This window comes from Tiliqua scincoides, chromosome 10 (genome assembly GCF_035046505.1).
Source record: "Tiliqua scincoides isolate rTilSci1 chromosome 10, rTilSci1.hap2, whole genome shotgun sequence".
Lineage (NCBI taxonomy): Eukaryota > Metazoa > Chordata > Lepidosauria > Squamata > Scincidae > Tiliqua > Tiliqua scincoides.
In genome coordinates this window covers 22,757,709-22,780,549 of record NC_089830.1, presented here as the reverse complement: position 1 = coordinate 22,780,549, position 22,841 = coordinate 22,757,709, and the positions used below count along the sequence as shown (strand labels likewise).

The window sequence follows — 22,841 nt, the reverse complement described above, 5'->3', positions numbered from 1 at the left end:
TCTTGGGGTGGGGGGAATAAGGATGTCACAAAGGTATCCTTGTTTCTACCTGTGAGATGTTAGGGAGAGAGAGAGAGAGAGAGCCTAAGAAGAGGTTTATTGATGATCTTACCACGAGTTACCAGACATTCCAGAGGCCGGCCCACAGGATGTGTCATCTTGTCGATGTGACCATCCCTGAAAAAGCAGACAGCTCTGTTGCGGAGGATCTTAGAACCCAGACGATGCACCGAGGCTTCCTGTGCCTTGCTCTGGTGATCAATCCATCTCATTGTGTTCCTTGCAACTGTGTTTTTCAACTTGCATATGCAAATGTCGTCCTCCTGCCACTCCAGAGGGAACGGCGCTGACCTTTGGCAGATGCCACGCAAAGTCTGATGGAGTGACTGACTGCTGGCATGAGGGCCAAGTAAATGCCTCTCCCTCTTCTCAAAATGCTCTCTGTGTGCCACAGGGTGGGAAGGAAAAAGGCCGGGGGAGGGGGCGGGCGAGCACAAACAATGCCAAGCTAGGAGCCATGTCAAAAATGGTGGATCCCCGCTTTAAAATCACATCTATACATAGGATGTTACCTTGTGCTGGGTATAAGAACCTTGGTATAAGAACTTGGTCCATTGCAGTGGTCTTCAACCTCTCTCGTACTACAGCCCACCCACCAAAATAAAGTATGAGTCTGGGGGCCCACCTCTTCCTGGGACCTGATCTGCCCACCCTCTGTCCCCGCTCACCCTGTTTCCCCCTACCTTTTCTCTTCACCACAACCCTGCGAGGTAACAACCTGGGCAGGGCTGGTCTTAGGAGCTGTAGGGCAAGACAGCGAGAAGAGCAAGATTCTATCAAGAATCCTGCTTTGAGAAGGCAGTACCATGACTGGAGTGGATTCAAACCCACTCTTGCACAGGCTTTGAAAGGCTGCTGTGCCCCCATTGGGTTTGTGACCCACCAGGTGAAGAACACTGGTCCGTGGTGCTGTCTGGACTCTTGAGGATTTCGGAAAGGGGTGTTTCACCACCTTTCCTAGAGGTGCCAGAGACTGGGGCTGTCTATTTGCCTGACAGGGACTCAGTCATCAAGCTACAACCCCTCTCCTCACAATTCATAAACACTGGAGATCTTGATTGGCAACCATCAGTCTCGAAAGACTATGGTATATAAGCCTACAGAACCCAGTATTCCCAGGCGGTCTCCCATCCAAGTACTAACCAGGCCTGACCCTGCTTAGCTTCCGAGATCAGACATGTGCAGGGTAACGGTTGCTGCTGGAGATCTTAGGATATTGTTTAATATGGGGGTGCCGCATCTAGCCTGATACGTCCTGGAAATAAATTACTGTGATTGTGAATGCCTCCCCCTGCCCCGTAGGTCTACCCCTCTAAGCCCACCCTTCCTCCCAGGAACACACAGGTTCCTATCAGTTTCCTTGCAGCCCCCCCCCCTCCCAGCTCATCTCCAACCTGACCATTTTTTTTCCCCCCCTGGGCTATCTCCAATCAGAAGAATTGCCCATCATGGAGCTGCTATTCATTTAGCTTTCATCACAGCTCCCATTTAAAGGCAACAAAAATGATTGAAGAGCCAGGAGGGAGCCGGCTATCAGGACAGATTAGCAGGGCTAAATACCAAAAGCTCATCCCAAGATCAAGGTGGAGGGAAAGGGGGGGTGGATATGTGTGGGGGGAGAAGTGAAGGATATACTGTGTTTTGTCATGTGTAGCCACTGTCTTTCTGCTGTTGCAGCAGGTGGATCCCACACCCCTTTGCAACTCTGCTAATACTGGAGAGAGATAAAAAAATATATACAGAAGAGATGGCTAAGAGATGAACAAAAAATCAAGGATGCGTCCTTGGGGATCCCTTATGGGGATCCTACAATCGCTGCCTTGAGCTGCAGGGAGGACAGGCAGGAGATCAACAGGGCAACCAAACCAGCAAGGAATGCATCAAGGGCCCATTCCAGGTCTGAAGGGGCAAAGTGAGATCCTATACAGGTGGGCCCTGGAGGTCGTTTTGACCATGGAGGTCATTTTCCCCCCTGGCTCTCCCACACTGCACCATCTCCATCTGACGAATGGGGACTCTCTCCCAGTGGAACCTGAAAGAATGCCCATTCTGGAGGAAGCTGCTTTGCAGAGAAGGAGTGTGGAAGGCCAAGGCAGAGAAGGCTGGCCTTAGGGCAATTTGGGCCCTGCACCTGGAGGGAACCCGCACTGGGGCAGCAAGCTGAGCCCACAGCCACACCTGGCATCTCGCTCTGTAGCTGGCCCTCTGGCATGAAATCTTCCACACTAAGGCATCAAGAGGAGAGTGCGGCAAGCAGAGCATTGCTGCTGGACAGCCCTCCCTCCAGCCCCCTGGGTCTGATAGGCTCGAAATCAGGGCCGCCAGAAGTAGTTGGTGGTGATGCTTCTTCTGGGTGCCTCAGCACTGTCGCTCATCCTGGTGAGTAGGGGGTCTGCACGGGTGGGGGTCCTTGCAAAAAATGTTCTGCGTTGGACCCCACAGTTCCTAAGGCTGGCCCTGAAGGCAGCTCAGAGCAGACTACAAACTCCATATACATGCACACACATCATGAAGCCCGAGTTAAGAATGGCAATTGACCCATAAAGACACTGCCCTCAAGTTCTCACTGATCAGAAACTGGTGGACAAAAGCTCTGCTGAAGTCAAGCATCACACCTCCCGTTTTCACATCAAGCATCATTTCCCATCTCCCACCTAAAGACTTGCTGCGCTTTACTGTGCATGAAACTAAAACTGCAAGCACAAGGTCAAAAAAAAGCAGCAGCTGCACCTCTCTGCCTGGCCTGCTGCCCTTGCTAAGCCTCTGAGCCACATGACATATGGCGCACTGATTTTGAAGACCGATACCCTGCTGGGCAATTCAGTGGTCTCCCAAAGCAGCTTATGAAGAATCACAACCGTTCAAAGCCCTACTCAGCAGCCCTTGTTCCTGGGCAGAGAATTCTCCCCAGCAGGGGAGGGAGAAGCAGTTTCCTTGCAAATCTTCCTACCGCAGCACTTCTCCAGTTGTCCATGTATCACCTTGCAACAGGCTTAACTAGTCCACAAGGACAGCATCATTTTAAATAACTGGCCATATATTGAATGTGTTTTGGTGCCTATTTTCTGTCGTCGTCCAGCTCGTGCCCTGGGCAAGGATCCCTGTTCCCTTTTAGAGCCAAAATACTTGAAAGCTCCACATTTGGAGCTCCCCAACCTTTCTCTGTGCTTCCAAAAACAGCTGCAGGGGATCCTGATTGGATTAGGTTCCAGGCGACCCAGCACACCAATGTCACACATCTAGCTTGACCCTACATTACATTACTGCAGAGAAAACTCATTAAAAGGGCCTTGCCTCTGCCGTCCAGGAACAAGAAACTCCCATTAACGTCAGCACAAAAGGGATTTGGCGTATGAAAATTAAAACGGTGTTAATATATATTTAATGCAGCTTTAATTTTCTTCCTTATATAGACCCCTTTGCTTTGGCCCTTGGGGTCGGGGGGGGGGAAGGATTCTCATTCGTTTCCAGAACAGCCACACACACACAGAGCATCGCCAGCGAGTTCATTGGATGTGCCACTTTTGTTCCGCGCCGTTTGCTCAAGGGGGTTTGGGTTGGCAATTTTTGACAATGCCGATGTCTTCCTAACAGAATAATTGATATGAATTATTCTGTTAGGAAGAAAATCAGCATTGTTCAAAATTACAGATGGGGGACCAAAAAAAACCGCTCCAACTCATTGTGCAAAGGGAAAATTTTCAACACAAGACACAAATGAACGAGCGGGGAGAACGGAAGGGGATATAATTGCAACGGAAAAGAATGGAAGGAGTCCACTGGACAGAAAGAGCCAGCAAATGTGTCATCCTTCCCATGTGATGGGAACAGAGCATGGTGTTACCCAGATGGGCAAACCCAGCATATATCCCACCCTCTTCCAAAGTTCTTTGGCTCAGGAAATGTTTTCCTTTCCTAACCATCTCCAGGACCTGTCGACTCTAGAAAGGAAGCATCTCTTCCTATACTCTGTCATGTCATCCCAAACCAGGAAGTCACACCTCTCCTTGACGCTACAAGTATTGCTTCCAAACCAGGAAATCAAACCCTTTTTGACTGGGGGGGGGCGGCGCGGGGGAAGCTCCTCTGTCCTTAAAGATCCCCAAAACAGAGGATCCTAGTAGGATTTCAGTCTTGAGTAGGGGGCCTGGTTCCAGTCCTATAGAGAACAGAAATGACTTCCGATAGAGGCATCACTGGGGACCAGGAAAGTGCAGAGGTACATGTGCTGAAAATGTGCTCAATATAAAAGGCACAAGTTGATTTGGCAAAGGAGTGATTTGGCAAAGGGAAACTTCCCTTCTTGGAGTTGCTTTCCAAACACATTTTACCCCCTTCAGCAATGTCCTCTGCTGAAAGGGTAAGCTTAAGAGTTCATAACACGACGTCCATTCAGCACCTTAGTCTCTTGATGCTTTCTTGTTGCGTGCCAAGAACTTGTACTTCAGCACCGATCTCTGTTCCAAGTGATCCCTGGTGCACCTCAGCAGAAATCTTCAAATTCCAGAAATCATTTTTCTTTACGCTATTGCAAATACCCATGTCTGTAAACCTCATAGCTGTGTCCACCCTACACCAAATCTATTCTGCAGGATGTCCATGTCATTTTAGTCCAGTGCTCCTTAAGAAGTCAGGCATCTGAGTCATTCATTGGACTCACATTCCCCATAGCTGTATGGGAAAATCAAGGTTCCCATTCCAGAAAGCCAGATCCCATAGTGCAGGTGCAGTCCCCTTATTGATGTGGCAGAGGGGGCGAAGTTCCCATTTCCAGATGCCTAGGTCCCACATCGATGGCCCCTCTTGGCCGACTGCTTGATTCCAAGTCAAAAGATTCAAGATAGCTCCTTGGAACATCAGACCTGAGTAGCAGTACGTATGTTCTTGGTGCCAGGCTGTGCTGCTGAGGGGCGAACGCCGCTGTTCATGGTACCAGTAGGCTGGAAGGAATGGAGAGGGAGAGAGAACGTGTCAGAAAACCAATCAGAGAGTTTGAGGAGGCTGTTTGGTCCAGTTCACTGCTGGATGGAAAGCATCCTGAGCTAGAGTATCCCCAACAGATAGCTACCCAGTTTCTGCTTGAAGACCTGCAGGGAAGGAGAATGCACCAACTCAGAGGGGAAGCAATGGCTTCCACTGTCAACCTGCCTTGTCATTGAGATGTTTCTCCTAATGTCCAGCTGAAACGTGCACCCCCCCCCCCCGTAACTTCTCAGCCCATTAGGTCTAGTCCTTCCCTCTGGGGTAGCAGAGAACAAGTCTTTGTCCCTGGAGATGCTCCTGGCATCTTCTGCCTGCAGCAGAGGTCACTACCACTGAGCTACAATCCTATATCTCAGAAGGACACCAGGAGGCACTGTAGAAGTGGTAGAACAGGGGAAGGTGCCCTCTGCAGGATTCTGTGCAAGTTGGTGTCTGTTCCAGAGCTTACCAAGGTGGTTGGGACCCCATATTTGGACAGGTGTTTATCATAGGTGATGGCATATATGTCCGAGTCTCCAGCTGACCAGCGAGGATTGCCCCAGGATGGGTCATTTGGCTCCAGCGTGTTGCCATTTGGGAACTGGAAGAGAGAATCAAGAGAGGAAATAACAGGTTCCACTCATGTCTTGCAGGGGCCAGTTCACACATGCACAGTCACGTGGCTCAATGACCATGCCTCTAAAGTGGTGTTATGCATGTGTGAATGAGCCCTCCAAAATCATCCACCTTGCACGGTCTCAAACCTTTTAGCAGCAAACTATGATTCCCGTGTAAACCAGACCCCAAGCCCCCAACAGGCAGGGTTGCCACCTTTTTGTCCCTGACAGAGCTGTATGGCTTTCTAAGAAATCAATAGGAGGCAAAAATTCAACTGGTGTGGCTTATTCTGGCATGGCAGTGCAATGCTGGAAAAGGAATTTCTGCCTGTGGAGAAGCAATTTAAGGCAGGATTTAAGTTGGGGGGAAAAATAGGTGGCAACCAAGCATAAAGGACAGGCAATATTTCTAAGCTGCAATTCCATTCCTTAGGATGTTTTAAATGGTTGGACATAAATACACCATATGATACATGCAGCAGAAACCAATGGTAAAGGTTTGCCTGGACTGTACCATTTCAGTCACAAGTCAAGGGTGGTATAGTTGAGTGAACTCATTCTCCCAATGCTGTATCATCACAAAACCTATGAAAACAGTCCCAGTTAATCCCCCTCCCTAATTCAAGATTGTCCATCCTTTCAGGGATAAACCTCATTCTTTATCAAGTGCCACAAACCTGGAAGGCACTATATGAATAATAATAAAACACATTTTTATTTTATTGGGAAATTAGCACATTTAGGAGAAAACTAGACTAAACCATTGACTTGCCACCAGCTCATAGAGTGCCTTCAGTTCTCTAACCAGAACCAAGCCACACATGATGTTCAAGGCAACAAAGTCCTGCTGGAGGCAGACCTCTGCTCATATATAGCAACCCTGCGAGGACTGCAAGTTGGATCAGGACCACAGTGTGGAGTTAAAAAGTTAAATATCTTCTCCATCCACACTGCAGTCGACCTTGTGGCTCACATAAGGTTTCCACCCATGTGAATGCTTAAGCCCCTGATGACACCACGATGCACTGGGCTCACAAGTACTTTGACTCTTGAGTTCACAATTGCATTTGCTCTCACCTGGCGAGACAGGTAATGTTGCCGATTCTCTGGTGGTGTCGGAGGGACTTTTGTGTCGCGTCCTGAAAGGGGCAAAGATGATATCATTATGTCTGTGCATCATCTTTGCACTCAGAACCAAGTCCTGTGAACCGAAACCAGGAAAGAAGGTGTCCGTTTTGCTTCCTGGGCAGGGAGACTGGAGATAAAAGCCTGTGTTTAATAACCTCTGAGTCTGCACCCAATTGGCAAGAAAATTGTCCCTTGGATGGTGGTGGGAGGGGGGGGGGGAGGATTTTCATTTGTTTCCAGAACTGCCACACACAGAGCATCACCAGTGAGTTCACTGGATGTGCCGTTGGATTGGCAGCTCAATCCTAGGTCTGTCTACTCAGAAATCAGGCTTGAGATCCATGGGACTTCCTCCCAGATAAGTATGTATAGGATTGCAGCCTGAGTGGACATGCATAAGATCACCTGCTCAATTTCTGTTGCACCAACACAAATGCATTAAAGTCTTGTAGCAATTCACTTTCTTGAAACTGGCCTTCCAGCAAAGGATTCTGGGCCTCATTTCGAGCATGGGTCACCTCTTGCTTTGGATCTAATTGCTTCAAGGGAGGCCAATCGCTCACTGTCATTTCTGATTTTATGCTCCTTCTGACTGGTCAGCCTCAGATTAGCAACTCAACCCTTTGGGTTTAGCTGGTTCACAGCAGGGCCTGCTCCTGATCTCTCTCCCCCAGCCTTTTCTCTCTGGTGCGCCACAAGAGGAAACCCCCACCATGCACAACTCACGTCTTAGAAAGCAGAAGATCAACAAGACCAGCAGTGCTATAAGCAGAAGAACCCCACAGATGGAGCCAATCACGATTCCCGCAATGGCACCTGCACTGAGCTGGGAATCTGTGGGGCAGAGAAGAAAATCAAGTTTAGAACTGCAGGAGTCTAATATCTCTTTTGTCTTGAACACAAAGGGCCTTTTGAAAGAGAACCAAGAATCCAAACAACCATTGAGCTACAGCAGCCATTTTCAACCACTGTGCCGTGGCACACTGGTGTGCCGCAAGTGGTCCACAGGTGTGCCACAGGAATTTGGGGGAAGATAATTATTTATTAGTAGGGCCAATGGGGAAGTGAGCCCCCCACTGGCAGCATGGTGTGCCTTGTCAAGTGTCAAAAACCTGACGGTGTGCGTTGACAATTTTAGTGCCTTGTCAGTGTGCCATGAGACAAAAAAGGTTGAAAATCACTGAGCTAGAGGCTTGACAAGCACCTGCTAGAGATGCTCTAGGACAGCTTTTCCCAGGGTTGGGACCCATCAGTGGGCAGCAACCCAATTTTTGGTGGGTTGTGAAACTGACAAGGTAGATTAGGCTATGTGCATCAAGGGTTAAACAACCTTGGGGGAGGGGGGAACTGCTGCCCAAACACCATTATAGCCACAGAGGCTTTGAGCAACTGGTCAAGTGAGACTGTTTTTTAGGTGGGTCTCGATGCCAAAAAGTTTGAGAACCACTGCTTTAGGAGAATTTCCTTCTACAGGCAAGGGGCTGGACTAGATGACCTTTTAGGTACCTTCCAACTCTGTGATTCTCTTATGACCAGGTCCATGTGCTGCCATACAGGGAATGGCATGCAAAATTTTGAGAATTTTTGCATTGGTTGGTCCCAGGTTGCTTCAACTGTAATTGTGGGCGCAACTCTGGATGTTGGGTCAGAGATACGTCAATAAGTTGGTCAGGCTCTGGTTAAATGTTTAAATTGATGCCACGAATTGCCCATTGGAAGGACAGGCTGTTAACAGCAGTGCAGATCTAATCTGAAAATCTTATCGATGTTAGCAGGCCCCACAAAATGGCTGGGGAAGACTAGAGTGGAGTCAAAGGTAATATCCATGGCATCAGAAGTTGAAGGAAGGATAGCTTTGCACCACTTTTTTTTATAAAGCAGGACTAACTTGAATGCGCAGAAAGTTGGGCTCGTCCAAAATGTAGTGCATATTGATGGATGTTGCGATTGTTGAACTGTCCCCCAATTCCCTACCCCTTCTCAAACCATCATCTCCTACGCCTCTTAATGTCAGGAATACACACCTGGTGGCTTGAGGATTTGTACAGAAGAGGAGTTGCCCATCTGGGGTCCTAAAAGAGGCACGATCCGGAAGGCGTATGATGTTTGCGGGTCCAATCCCACAAGGTTCGAGGAACGGTTGGTAGCCCCCGCCTCTTCTACTGTCTTCCATTCCTCGGCAGAATGGCTCTGCTTAGAGTCCTGCATCTGGATCCAGAAGCTGGTCACCGCTGATCCATTTGGAACAGTCCAGGTCACGTATGCAGAACCAGGAGAAGACCCGTGAGACAGAGTCCACTCGGCGATGGAGGGGCCTGCCAAGATAGGAAAGATGTAAAGTGGGTCCAGTGCTACGCAGAGCCTCTGAGAACAGGCCAAGCTATGAAGCCATCTGAGGTGGGGTGCCCACTGCTTTCCTTGGTGGGGGGTACCCGCTGCTTTCCTCAGACACCCTGCCTGCTTCCTCCACTCCTTCTCTTGCTCCCAAGGTTCAAAGAGGAAGTGAGGAGGAGGACAGAGTGGTGCGCTAAACTGCTTCTAAGATGCCTTTTGGTCAGAATTCCTTTAAAGCCTTAAAACCCCATACAGCTTGGGGCCAGAGAGACCACTACATCTGTACAATTCATCTCGTCCCTCAGGTCATCAGAGAAGGCTCTAAGTGCCATCGCCAATGGAGGTGGGAGAGGCGGCAGCAAGAAACAGGGTCTTCCCGGTAGCTGCACCAGCCTAATGGAACTCCCTCCCTCTCCCTCCTTAGATGCTTTCTGGTGGGGCCTGAAGACATTTCTTTTTTAAACAACCCTTCTGAGTTCTTTGCCCTTTAAACAAAGACTTCTGGATTTCACAGGTCCTGTTCTTTCTTACAAAGCTGTATGCTGTTGGTCTTGGGTTTTATTGTAATTGTTTTAAGCTTGATTTTAGGATGAACTATAATTGTTTTAATTGTGATTGTACGATTTTTGCATTTTTCGGTGATTTGACGATCTTTCTGTAAGCCTTTTATGGGAAGGAAAGCGGGACAAAAATCCAATCAATCAGTAAAATTAAAATAAAATTCAAAATGGCAGCTGCAGACAGCCTCAAGCTGGTTCCAACTTGCAGTATGGAGCAGGGAGCTTGCTGATGCTACAAGCCCATAGAAACCGATTTGATTTTCAGAACAGGGATATAGGTCTGTTTTGCACTGGGGAGTGGATCTCACCAATAACTGTGAGGTTGGAATGTTGGGATCCCAGTGGATTGGAACAGTTGACACTGTAGGTCCCCAAGTCCTGTGGGGCAGTGAAGTTCCAGATGGAGAGGTGCATCCCATCGAGGCTCAGCTGATAACGGCCTCCAACAGGAGCGGGGACCAAGGGCTGCCCATCTCGAAACCAGGCCACCTTCACAGGGTTGAAGGTGCCTTGGCAGTGCAGTTCCATGGTGACTGGCCCTCCGGTGACGTTGTAGGCCCTAAAGGAGAGAGAGACCCCTGAAGGGGCTTCTGTGGAAGGAGAGCAAGTTCTGTTTAGGAACCAAACCTTTACAAAATCTAAAAACAGGACAAACGTAGGGCTTGGATTGCACACCAAACAGCACATTACCGTGCCAGAATTTTGCACGGTCAGCTTTACCTAGGACAGTGGTTCCCAAACTTATTAGCACCAGGAGCTACTTTTTAAAACACTCTATCAGGACCCACTTAGGTTTACAAGACTTTCTTTTTTAAAAAAAAAAAAAAGAAAAAAGATCTAGAATTTTTTTAAAAATTATTTACAATAATAATCAGAAAAAAGATGCTCAAACATTTATCTCCCGGTATTTACACACGCATGCAAACTGCAGGAGCTGAGCTCACCTGGAGTGACACTGCAGTTGCCCTGCCCAGTCAAATGGCGTCCCAAACAGGTGATCCTGGTGCCATTGAGTCCAGCTGGGAGTGGAGAAGCAAGCAATCGCTGCAGGCTGGAGGCATTGACCCCCTCCTGGAGCCCCGGGAGCCCCTGGAAAGTCAAAGAGGGAACAGGGGAGCCCCCAAGCCAGGAACAAGAGAAAAACAAAGCCGTGCCATTGCTTGTTGCAGTCATGGAGCAGAGCGGGGCTCCGGCTGGTCGTTCTAAGAGAGGAGGAAAAAAAGGATGCAATTACTATTGTTTTTCAACAGGTAAAAGGAGCAGTGGAGGCAAGTAGGTTGACAGAGATGGGCACCCTCCACCAATCTGCTTCCTGAGGCACTTGCCTAAGTTGGCCTCATGGATGGGCCGGCCCTGCTCAAACCTACAGTTTTGTCCCTGCAGCTCAAAAGACCCGAATCCTGCCAAGTGGAGGACATAGATGCTGCAAATCTGCCCTCAGCCAAAGTCACAATAGCCTAATGCTCATTCCAGGGTTGGTGTGAGGATACGACTGGGAGACGGGGAGAAACTTCTGTGCTGCTTTGAGCCCTACGGAGGAAGGAAGGGGAAAATGCAATAAAATATTTTAAGGCAGAAGACTCAGCTGATGAACCAAGGGTTTTTTCCCCCATGTAATGGCGCAGATGCTCTGTGTACACCTTTGCACATTTTGTAAAGCACAATATAGATCTTATATTGATGTCATCCTTTCAATAACTCTACAAGGTATTGTTATACCCATCATGCAGCTGGGGAAGACTGAGGCAGAGAGGGAGCCAATTGCCTAAAGGCACCCAGTGAGTTCATGGCAGAGGCAAGGCTTGAACGGACTGGCAGCTCAGTCTGTCAGCCTCTGCCCTAGACTAGCTCAGAGGCTTGCAGCACTCTCTGGCATCTGTCATTAGTCAACCCCTGCAGCTCAGAAGCCTGGACCTTTGGCCAGGGCCCAACCTAATTAACCTCTGGCACCATGCCTGGGAGGGGCTGAATTCTCCTAGTGAAACTTGATCAATTTAAACGGATTTTATAGTCATTCCTTCTTCCACGGAACTCTGAGAACCTATAGACTAGCTCAGGGGTTCTCAAACTTCCCCCACTGTGACCCACCTGTTCTGCAATGGAGGGAGCTGTGACCCACCTTTTCTCCAGTGCTGGGTCTCCACAGGTCTCTGGAAACAACCAAAAATAACATTCACAGATATGGAAGTAAACTGGATGTGACTTGATGGTTGCTTCTGAAGGCCTGCGGATATCTGATGCAGCCTCCAATTGTGTCCAGAGGGCTACAATTTGGAGTCAACCAGATGCAAGGGCCCAACCCAGGGTCACAGCCCACAGTTTGAGAAACCCTGGACTAGCTGTTTAGTACCTTTACCAACTGTGCAAACTCACAAGAGCACCACGGGATGTGCACGGCAGCTTCTTACCAACACTCCAGGTGCCACTACCTTGAATCACGCAAGATCTTGTGCAATTCAAGATGGCAGCATCCGGGAGAGACAGGCAGTGTTGCGCCACAATAGGACTCTGTGACCGCTCTAAGTTTGGGAGCCATTGCCCAGGACTCTTTCGAGGAGGCCCCGACATTTCAGCTTATCCAGGCCTCTGTAATGACTTCCCCTTCTCCATTTGCTTGCCCCTGGATTGGAGAGGAGTGCCCCCTACTGGGGAAAGAGGAAGCCCACACCCTACTCAACTTACGCGCCACGACAAGATTGCGAGTGTTGCGGACACTTCGATGGGTGTGCTGGTTGATGGCCAGGCAGGAATATGTCCCAGCCTCGTTCAGTTGCACCCGCTGGAGCTGCAGGACAGGCAAAGAGGGCACGTTGGGGTTTTGGATGTCGGCCACATTCCAGTAGATCGCTGCTGGTGGCAGGGACGGGGCCAGACAGGTGAGGTTGACACTGCTGTTCACCAGGACAAAGTGCCCATCTTCTGGGTCCTGATCTGATGAGGAGGAGATGGTGATTGTCGGAGTCTCAGGGCCATCTGCAAGGAATTTAACCAGCATCCTCAAAGCACAACATAGCAAGTTTCTGGAGGAAAAATCCATTACGGGGTACAAGCCATGATTTTACAAGCACAACCTCCTGATTTTAGAAATGGGCTATGTCAGAATGCCAGATGCAAGGGAGGGCACCAGGATGAGGTCTCTTGTTATCTGGTGTGCCCCCTGGGGCATTTGGTGGGCCACTGTGAGATACAGGAAGCTGGACTAGATGGGCCTATGGCCTGATCCAGTGGGGCTGTTCTTATGTTCTTAGCAACACCTATGTTTCCTAACTCAAAAGCCATGCCTGTCTATTTACCACGTCTGAGTACAGGGACACCACCTCCTCCCACCAGCTTTATCCAGGCCATGACCTGCCTGATGAAGGGAGCCATTCAAATTGATGGAGTAGCCACTTAGTGACAGCACAGCGGCCTTACAGTCTGCTGTTCGGCCAGCCACCTGGAACGCGGAGACGACTCTCCAGGCCGGTTTGCATGACCGCTTCCATTTGTGGTTGGCATGCCATTTCCTTCCTCCCCCACCCTGCACTCATTAGGGGAGAAAGGTACATTGAAAATGCCAGCCACAAACGCTCTAAGGACCTGCTCAAAGCAGTCTGTGGTGTCCCCCTACAATTCTCCAACCCAGCAGCCTTGCTAAAGAATGTCCTCCAATCAGCTTTGATTGACCAAGGATTCAAACCCAGGTCTCTACCCTTCCAACACTCTAACCACTACCCAGCACTGCCTCAGGAAATAAAACAGCAACAAGAACTGCTTGCTTCTGTACTCACAATAGACGGTGAGCCGAGAGTCGGCAGTCCCATTGCCAAAAGGGTTGGAGACCGTGCAGCGGTAGACCCCAGTGTCATTCTGTAATGGCTGGTTGATCTTCAAGGAGCCACCAGAGGTCAGATACCGGGGATTCTCAGGCAGGATCTGCCCATCCTTGGTCCATGAGACAGTACCACGGATCGGGTGGCAGGTCAGGGTTATAGAACCAGTTCCTTCCGTCGCCTCCGCCGAGGGAGGGGACACAGAGACAAGGCCCACCTGCTCTGAGAAAGACACACAGGAATGGAACCCAGGAGTTGTTGTCCCACATACCACTGCTATAACCACTAGTTCCCACTCCCCCCGCTTGGGCAATGCAATCTGTAGGGCCCTGCCTTCTGGCCCCAACCAACACAGTACCATAAGGGAGCTATGCAAGGATCAAGGCAGAAGAGTGGCGGGGTCAAGGAGGCAGCCTCCAAACAGGTGCAAATAAGGTCAATGTTTATTGCAAAGTATTGCTCTTGGTCCAAAACATTTTGGGGTAATGCCTTCTTTTGGGGCACGTACACAAAACCCCTTTCCACAAAAGTGGATTCTTGTGAACGAGGAGGACAGAGTTATTGCGACACACCACAGTGGCAGAGACAGACCGGTCAGATCACTCTGGTGGGCTGGCCCCATGGTCTGGCCTCATTGGGTAACTGCTGAGGGACAAGGCCAATTCCTCTGGGCCCCATCAGCTTTGTGTGGTGGCGGTAATAGATTGACACTCTCAGGGCCCACCGTGGTCAGAGGAGGTCCGTGGAGGGCAATCTGCCAAGGAAAATAAATGCCTTCATTATGGCTGTGCTGACTGACCATTCTTTGCCCGATCAAGGGATTCAAACTCGGTACTCACCATATACCCTAAGAGTGATGTTTCCTGTCTGGAGGGTGCTACTGAGCTGGGACACCTCCACCACGTAGAAGCCAGAGTCGGAGAGATTCACTGCAGTGATATTGAGGTTCCCCCGCACAGGGTCCACGCTGAAGCGAGGCTTGTATTCAGGGGCTATCTCGATGGTGAAGTTGGAGTGTAAGTTGGGGCGTACGCCTTGCGCCACGCTGGTTCCATTCAGCCTCCAGGTAATGCTGGTTTGAAGCTGAGAGGAGGGTAAGGGGAACGGGACGGCGAGGGACACAGAACTTCCCACAAGCACAGGCAGTGGGGCTGGAGACAGAGCTGAGATCACAGGGGCTGGAAATGGAGAAGAAACAGACATGACCATTGTAATCTTGTTTGTCTCCATGGTGTGCAGACGGTCCTATCGTGAGGCAGGGTGGGATGATCTCATGCCGATCCCAAAAAGTGTACGTGACTTAACAAGGGCCGGAAGCAATGAGACAACATTTGGCCGATCACCTCCCATAGCTGGTGGGAAGGGGATAGCATAGCACCCTTACTTGTAGAGATGCCAGCCTCTGCTTCTCCCACTTCTTAGACTGGAAAAGCAGAGGAAGTGTGAAGGAGAGGGAAGGCTAGACTGTTCAAGATACTCTCTAGCTCACTACTTTTTCTCCTCCACCAGCAGTATAACTGGGGGGAGCAGGTACCCAGGCCTGGGTGATGCAATGAGGCCCCTGTGTTATTGCGTCACCCCCCCCCCCGTGCTTGTGACTCCACCTTCCTCCATGCATATGTGCCCCTGATCCCAGAAATAGCTCCGTTTGGAGCTGAACACAGACAAGGGGGACAGGAGGACCGATTTAGCGTTTGCCACATGAAGACAGTAAGCCTTTCACCTCTCCCCCCCCCCCCACCAGCAGAGACAGCGGAAAACTGCCATTCCATCATTGGAAGGCAATGAACCTACACTACTGACCTCCACACTTCTGCCCCGGCCGTTTTCCAATCCAGGAAATCAAAGGAGGTGAGTGGGAGGACAGAGCTGGCTGCCCCCTGCTAATTTGGTGCCTGAGGCGACTGCCTCACTAGACTTCATGGATGGGCCAGCTCTCCAGTGGAGGCTTCCAATCCAGTGAAACTATGTGTTTCCAGGTTGATCAGCCAGTGATCTGTCAAAGACACAGCAGGAGCCTCCCACTAGCCATTAAGGACAGTTAAGAGCCATAGGCTGTCTCACATGGTTGGCAACCTTCAGTCTCGAAAGACTATGGTATAAGCCTACAGCACCCGGTATTCCCAGGCGGTCTCCCATCCAAGTACTAACCAGGCCTGACCCTGCTTAGCTTCCAAGATCACGAGATCAGGCATCTGCAGGGTAACAGTTGCTATCTCACATAGTCTTAGCTTAACTCAAAGCTCACATTGTAGCCTGCAAGAGCAGCTGGTCTAACATCAGTCATAACCACAATATGTTCACCAGGATCATCCACACCTCAGTGGGAGATCACCGGCTTTGTATTCTTGCTTCTCAATGCTTCTCAGACTTTTAAGCGCCAGGACCCACTTTTTAGAATGACAATCTGTCAGGACCCATTGGAAGTGATGTCATTGACCTGGTAATGTCATGGCCAGAAGTGACATCATCAAGCATGCCCCCAATGACAAAATTGTTTATTTATTTATTTAAGTCAATCAAAAGTTTACAATAAGTATAAGTTGTAAAATGTATTTAAAATAAAAAAAAGAATCCTTCTAACCCTCCCATGAAGTTGCTGATCTGTTTAACCCATTCTGCCCAGCCCACAGGTGCACACATTTGCGTTGCATATATGCAATGCTGGGCAGAAATGGCTTTAAAAATTCCCCAAAGGCTGCAATCCTATCCACAGTAAGCCCATTGACTATCACTGTTAAAAGTGCATATATAGTAGCCTGTAAAAAGGACCCATCTGTAACATTTCCCTAAATGCATTCACACACCATGGGAGCATCAAGCCTAATAAAATACACATTGAAATGAATGGGGGGGACCCATCTGAAACTGGCTCATGACCCACTTAGTGGGTCCCAACCCATAGTTTGAAAAACACTGATTATACACACAAGACTCCATTTGGTATTTTCATGGGGTAGAGAAAGGCCTCTGTTTAGAACAGAATATTTCTTTACTCAGCGTTTGGTAAGTCTTGGAACTCCTTGCCGCAGGATGTGGTGACGGCATCTGGCCTGGATGCCTTTAAAAGGGGATTGGACAAGTTTCTGGAGGAAAAATCCATTACGGGTTACAAGCCATGATGTGTATGCGCAACCTCCTGATTTTAGAAATGGGCTATGTCAGAAGGCTAGATGCAAGGGAGGGCACCAGGATGAGGTCTCTTGTTATCTGGTGTGCTCCCTGGGGCATTTGGTGGGCCGCTGTGAGATACAGGAAGCTGTACTAGATGGGCCTATGGCCTGATCCAGTGGGGCTGTTCTTATGTTCTTATGAACACAGACAAGAGCTGCTGCCGGTTGGGTTTGGCAAGACTGACCTAGGCAGACCAACAGCCTGACTCGGACGGCAGTATCTTAAGCTCCATAAAATGCACAAGCTTCAGAGCTTGTTTTTGGGAGGCGGGTGACCTCAACATTCTAGCTTTGCCTTGGGGAAGCTCAAGGTGACGGCTCGACTGCCCCTCTTCCCCATTTAGTGGCTAACAGGGGAAGTGAGGAAGCAAGCAGGCCATTTCAATATTCCAGTCCTCCCCGCTATCATTTCCTGCCACCAGTCCCTTTATTGTCTGTCAACGCCTCTGAGGAGAGGCGACGTGATCAGATTTATTTGCCCAGCCTAATCCAGTCCCTTCCTTCCCATCTCCGGCTCTTTGAAACCATCCATATAACAAACCCCCAAGCCAGCAAGGCCTGTGGGTCTGAGCCCCTTGTAAATTAAAAGCCGAACAACGGCATCGGCCCCACGCCAGGGGCTGCATTAGCGGGAGGCTGAGCGAAGACAGCCAGGAGGCAGTGGGGACGCCGACAAGGGAAGACAGATGAAAATTGGCTCAGTGGGAGCCCAGCAGCCACCACAGGCTGTAATAGATGGGTCGGCTCCCTGCAGGGAAAGAGAGTGGGGCCTGGATGGGAGAGGGCCATAAATCTAACAGGAGGGAGGTGGGGTGGGTACCAAGGCTGCTCTGTTTGGGGCAGGAGGAGGCTGGTAGAAGGTGGCTATCAGGCCTGCTCTGCCTCTTTGGTTAACCCGCAGCGCCAGGCAGAAATCAACAGGTGAAGCTTTTCCTGGAATGGCCATAAGGGGCGTGGGTGGCAACCACAGTCCAGTGAGTCAAAGTGGAAAGTCATTAGAATATTATGCACACTGTTTCCACTGGGGGGGGGGGGAATCTGGTCACCCACTTGTATCCCACCCAGCCTCAGTGGCGTTGCCCTGATTGGGTGGGCTGTGATGTTTGACAAGCCGGGATGGGGGCACTAAGCAAACATTTAAAGCCTTCCCCCCTGCACTTTACAAAAGAGTGAAAAGACCTCGCCCCAAGGAGCTTACAGTCTCGCTAACACCCATCGCACCACGCTGCTACCTGTGCCCAGTAATACCAGCCTTTATAGAGACCGTTGAAAGCACTTCAAAACATTGGCACAGTAAGCTTTACAACAGCCCTTTAAGGTAGGCCAGCACCATTATCTCTTTACTGCCGATGGGAAGTGGAGGCGGAAAGACCAGTGGCTTTTCCAGCACAGGCCCTGAACCGAGACTTTGTGGCTCACACTCTTACAACGCTACCCGAGGCAGGTTTACTCAGAAGCAGGTCACACAGAGATGGATAGGACTCACACCTTAGAAAGCAGGCACTGGAGAGTGAAACCTGCATTTGGTTCTGGCCCAATCAGTATTCTTCACCCATTCACTTCTGGTTTAAGTTTTTTTAAAAAATTCTCTTCTACTTGCTCCTCCCCCTCCCCATTTCTCATTCATCTGCTACAGGGTTCCCCTAGTTGAGGTCATTCAGTAGGTTATCCGAGGGCTTGGCATCCACTTATTTCAGTATTTGTGGGTGTCAAGACTGCGCCGGAGGGCCTTAGAGGATCTCTCGGACACGACTGTTGTGCCTACCCACACCTCCCAGTTACAACTGGGAGGCACTTCTGGTTTGCCAAGTACCCCCCCCCCCCCAGCAATTTCATTATCCGTGGAATCTGAGATCCATGGGGGGGTCCAGGAATAGATACTCACAGACACCGAGGACCCACAGTACACAACAATTTGGCATAACTAGCCTCCATATTGTGATTCTGAGTTTCCCCTCTCTTGAACGTCAGGTTTGAGAACCTGCCGCTGACCTGCCAACTGGATCCTTGCAGGAAAAGAAAGCTACATGGAAACAGTCAGTACTTCCTGCTCTTCTTTCTCTCCCCTCCAATTTAGAATTGACTCCACGCTAGGACAAGTTTGTGGCACCGGAGGCTACAAAGGTCCATCCAAAAGCTTCACCCGAATGGATGCAGTCAGCATCCTTTTAGCCCAGCATTTTTTTAATTAGTGGGGGGGGGGGGGAACCCATCGCAATGCAGAGACAATTATGAAGTTGAAAAATCAGCAAGGTTTTTCATTTCCCCAAACTCAATTCCTTCTTTGAGGAAGGTTATTAGATACGTGTTCAAGGCTGCAAGCGCAGGGCCTCTGGGTGGGCATGCCCCCCCCGTCTCTGATCAGTGAATGCCGGCCCAAAAAGCAGCCCCCTCTCCTCTTCCTTGAGAAAGGAGAGGCTGAAACACAGCCCAAATCAGGAAAAACAGGATTTGCAAGACTTGTCAAGACCACTTGCAACCCACCAAGAGATTGGAAAGTCTTGCATTTTTATGGCCTGCTTAGAATTGTAAAAAAAGGGGGGACCCATTTGGCAGGTCATAAGGCATAGCTGGTGGGTTGCATTTGATCTGGGGAGGCCCTACAGGTCACACAGGTCTGAATGCATAAGGCTGTATAGAAACAAGAGTTTAAAGCGTGCTGCTTCTCCCTTCCTAGTGTTGCCACCAAGGGAGAACTTGCCACCCGACAAAATTTTCCTTCTCACACTAAAGTGCACAAGGTTTATCCCAGGTGGAATCTGACACTTGTAGAGGGACGGATCTGGCACTCTGTCATTTATTTTTTGTTGTCCTATGCTAAAAAAAAAGGGACACATTTTCAGATCAACAGATTTGCTCCTTAGCTCAACCCAGGGTTTCCAGTGCAAATATCAACAAGATTCAACTGGGGTAGGGGGAGAAAATAACCCCCAAAGTACATTTCTGCGACTCACCTAGCAGTAACAGCAGCCAGCCAACCAGGGTGGAAGAGAGACAGGTGCCCAGATGCCTGCAAGCCATGCCAGGCAGGCTCAAGGAGGGTGGTGCGGAGGCGAGATCGAGGCACTTGGCTTGAGGTTCTCCACTGTGTACACCGGGGAAAGGAAAGGGCTCTTGGTGTAGCCGGAAGGCAGGAGTGTCACCAGGTAGCGGAAGGAGCGACCAGGTTGAGGAAGCGACATGATCCTCCCTGGGGGAGTGACGATGACGAGGACAACAGTTATTCGAGTTATGCAGTAGGAGAACCTGTTGGGGAGGAACGCTGCCGGAAGCTGGCCTGAAAAGGTTTCGTGAGCGAGGTTGTGGAGTGGGTTGAGGCTGGCACAGCCTGGTGGGCTGCAGTGAGCTACACTGATGTTTAAAACTAAGTTCCAGTTGCCACTCCCCCACTGATGAAAATCGGAGATGCATTCCTTTGCAGGCAAACACAACTGGCATCAAAGGTTGGGCTCCAGTCTAGGGCTCGTCTCTCTGGGCCCAAGGTTCATGAGATGGGGTGCAGAGATTAATAGTATCTGGGTCCAGGGCTAAAAAAGGGGGCATGGGAGCCAAAGGATGGGAGCAGGAAATTTCCTGGGATCTCGGAAAATGTTTGTATATATTGTGTATACGTGTATATGAAGACCAGCATTCCCATTTGGGGTAGGCCTTCATAGTTCTATATGTCGTAATTCACAGAAATTATGATCCAACAATCGTATGAGATTGTGATCCAATGGAGAAGGAAAGGAGCCCAAAAGAAACTTTTAAACCCCAAATAAGCCCAACAGAAATGTCATAGCACCTGATAAAATTCCTCTCGGAGGTCATGTCCGGACCAATCCTGCCCTTCCCAACAATCTCCTTCTTATTTAAACTTCTCCTGTTAAACCACAACCCAATGGTTTGCCGACTCTGACCCAAAGCAGGACAATGCCTTTATTCAGTGCAATTCAAGCATAACATAGTAAGCAAACTCATAGCACTGCATCGAGATGGATGTTAGCCAAAACCAAAAAGACAGGGGATAGCTCAAGTCGGGTGTGATAGATAGGCTGCCTGGGATGGTTTCAGGCAGAGGTACAGATTGGCTACTGCTGGGTGGGGTCCTCCACTTGATTCCCCTCCCTGCAACAGTTTTCTGGGTATTGCAGGATGCACAGTAGGCTGAATCAACCCAGAACAGTTGTTGCTTATTAGGGACACAATTAGCTAAACTGACCACCAGAGAGCAGTTCTGTAGCAATTCAGCTCAGCTCCCAAGGAGTCTGCTGGGAAATGTAGTTCTTAGTGTGGAAGAGATAGAAGCTGGAGAAGCTTCCTAAAGCAGTTACTGAGATTGGAGTGACCTTATGATCCCCCAATATGTTTTAAAGTGTCATGAATTCAGACAGATACGGTCAACCAGTGGCTTCACTACTAGAGTTTGCGTCACCTGGTGTGGAAGGTCAACGTGTCATCCCCATCATGGACCTCCTCCCATGAAGTAGAAGAGGCAGCGCCCCAGGCAGTAAGCGTGGTGATGAACCATCACTCTGCCCTTACTGGCTTTTTGGCTATAACTTTTGATAGAATAGTTATATTAAAATACTTATTGTTTCATTGCATTTTCCATGAAATTACACATCAATTGATATATATGATGGTATTATTCAAAACTACCAAGAATTTTAAAATTTTTGGCAAGTAGTGGTGTCACCCCCCTCTCGCCCATGTGCGTCGCCTGGTGCGGCCCACACCCCTGTAGCGACGCCACTGTGGTCAACAGTTTTTCGCAACAAATTCAAAAATGTTTAGATCATTGAGAGTGAGGCAGAACATCCTGCTAGGTTTGGGAAAAAGAGGTAGCATTCTGAAAGGCTGATGACAACATCTAGGAAACATGAACCAGAGGCAGCAAGAAAGTCAAGCATCTCACAGAAGCTGCCTTTCATACACAGCTTGTAGCTGGCCTGTGGAATTCCCCACCACAAGACACGATGATGTCAGAGGAGGAAAATCCAAATCGCTCCCTTTAAGATTGTGACAAAACACAACAATGTAATACTCTTATTTGGTTCCCTCTAATATACTGCCTCACTTTCTAAGGATAGGGGCTCCTCCCAATGCCACACAAGAAGCACACCACATCTGGTGTGCACTCAAGTGCACAACTGTTCAAGAACTTTTGCAAAATGCAAGCCGTTAACAGACTGGAATCCAATGCTTACTTCTAAGTAGACATGCATAGGATTGGGCTGTAAGAAAGCTTGAGTATTCCCCCCACCTCTCTGAAACTGGGGGTGTCCCATTGCCTAAGAATCCCCCAAAAAATGAACCATAGAGTTATCATTGAAGCAAATAAATACTGTATTAAAAGGAAGCTTTTGATCTACTATGAATTGCACCTAGGGGTACACAGTTGGGATTGGAACAGCATAAGAACATAAGAACAGCCCCACTGGATCAGGCCATAGGCCCATCTAGTCCAGCTTCCTGTATCTCACAGAGGCCCACCAAATGCCCCAGGGAGCACACCAGATAACAAGAGACCTCATCCTGGTGCCCTCCCTTGCATCTGGCCTTCTGACATAGCCCATTTCTAAAATCAGGAGGTTGCACACACACATCATGGCTTGTACCCCATAATGGATTTTTCCTCCAGAAACTTGTCCAATCCCCTTTTAAAGGCGTCCAGGCCAGATGCCGTCACCACATCCTGTGGCAAGGAGTTCCACAGACCAACCACACGCTGAGTAAAGAAATATTTTCTCTTGTCTGTTCTAACTCTCCCAACACTCAATTTTAGTGGATGTCCCCTGGTTCTGTTGTTATGTGAGACTGTAAAGAGCATCTCCCTATCCGCTCTGTCCATCCCCTGCATAATTTTGTATGTCTCAGTCATGTCCCCCCTCAGGCGTCTCTTTTCTAGGCTGAAGAGGCCCAAAGACAGAAAGTCCCCCTAGCCTCTTTGGCAGTTCTTCCCCCATCCCCAGTTTTTAAAAAGGAACACACACACACCAGGTCAACGCACTCATTCTGTAGTTAGGCCCTCTGAACTGTGGATGGGTAAATTTGCACAATGGATCCACCCACCACACGATCACCATTTTCAGGGTGGAGGGGGTACAGTCCACGAACTGTGTGTGTGAACCAAGTGATGACAGCAGAAGTGGGAGCAATTCCCATGAACCAGCGACACGAGGATGGCTGTGTCACTCTTTGGTTATCATTATT

At 49.3% G+C, this 22,841-nt stretch overlaps 1 protein-coding gene across 1 annotated transcript; it reads right to left on the bottom strand.

The window, feature by feature from the left end:
- Positions 1-4,850: 4,850 nt before the first annotated feature.
- Positions 4,851-14,703, bottom strand: VSIG10L (V-set and immunoglobulin domain containing 10 like). Its single transcript, XM_066638042.1, has 10 exons — positions 14,313-14,703; positions 13,432-13,695; positions 12,344-12,634; positions 10,606-10,863; positions 9,970-10,251; positions 8,792-9,082; positions 7,494-7,601; positions 6,717-6,778; positions 5,492-5,623; positions 4,851-5,000 (listed from the first exon to the last, which is right to left on the bottom strand). The coding sequence occupies exons 1-10, from the start codon at positions 14,701-14,703 to the stop codon at positions 4,917-4,919; spliced, it is 2,163 nt and encodes a 720-aa protein (XP_066494139.1). The 3' UTR covers positions 4,851-4,916.
- Positions 14,704-22,841: the final 8,138 nt, after the last annotated feature.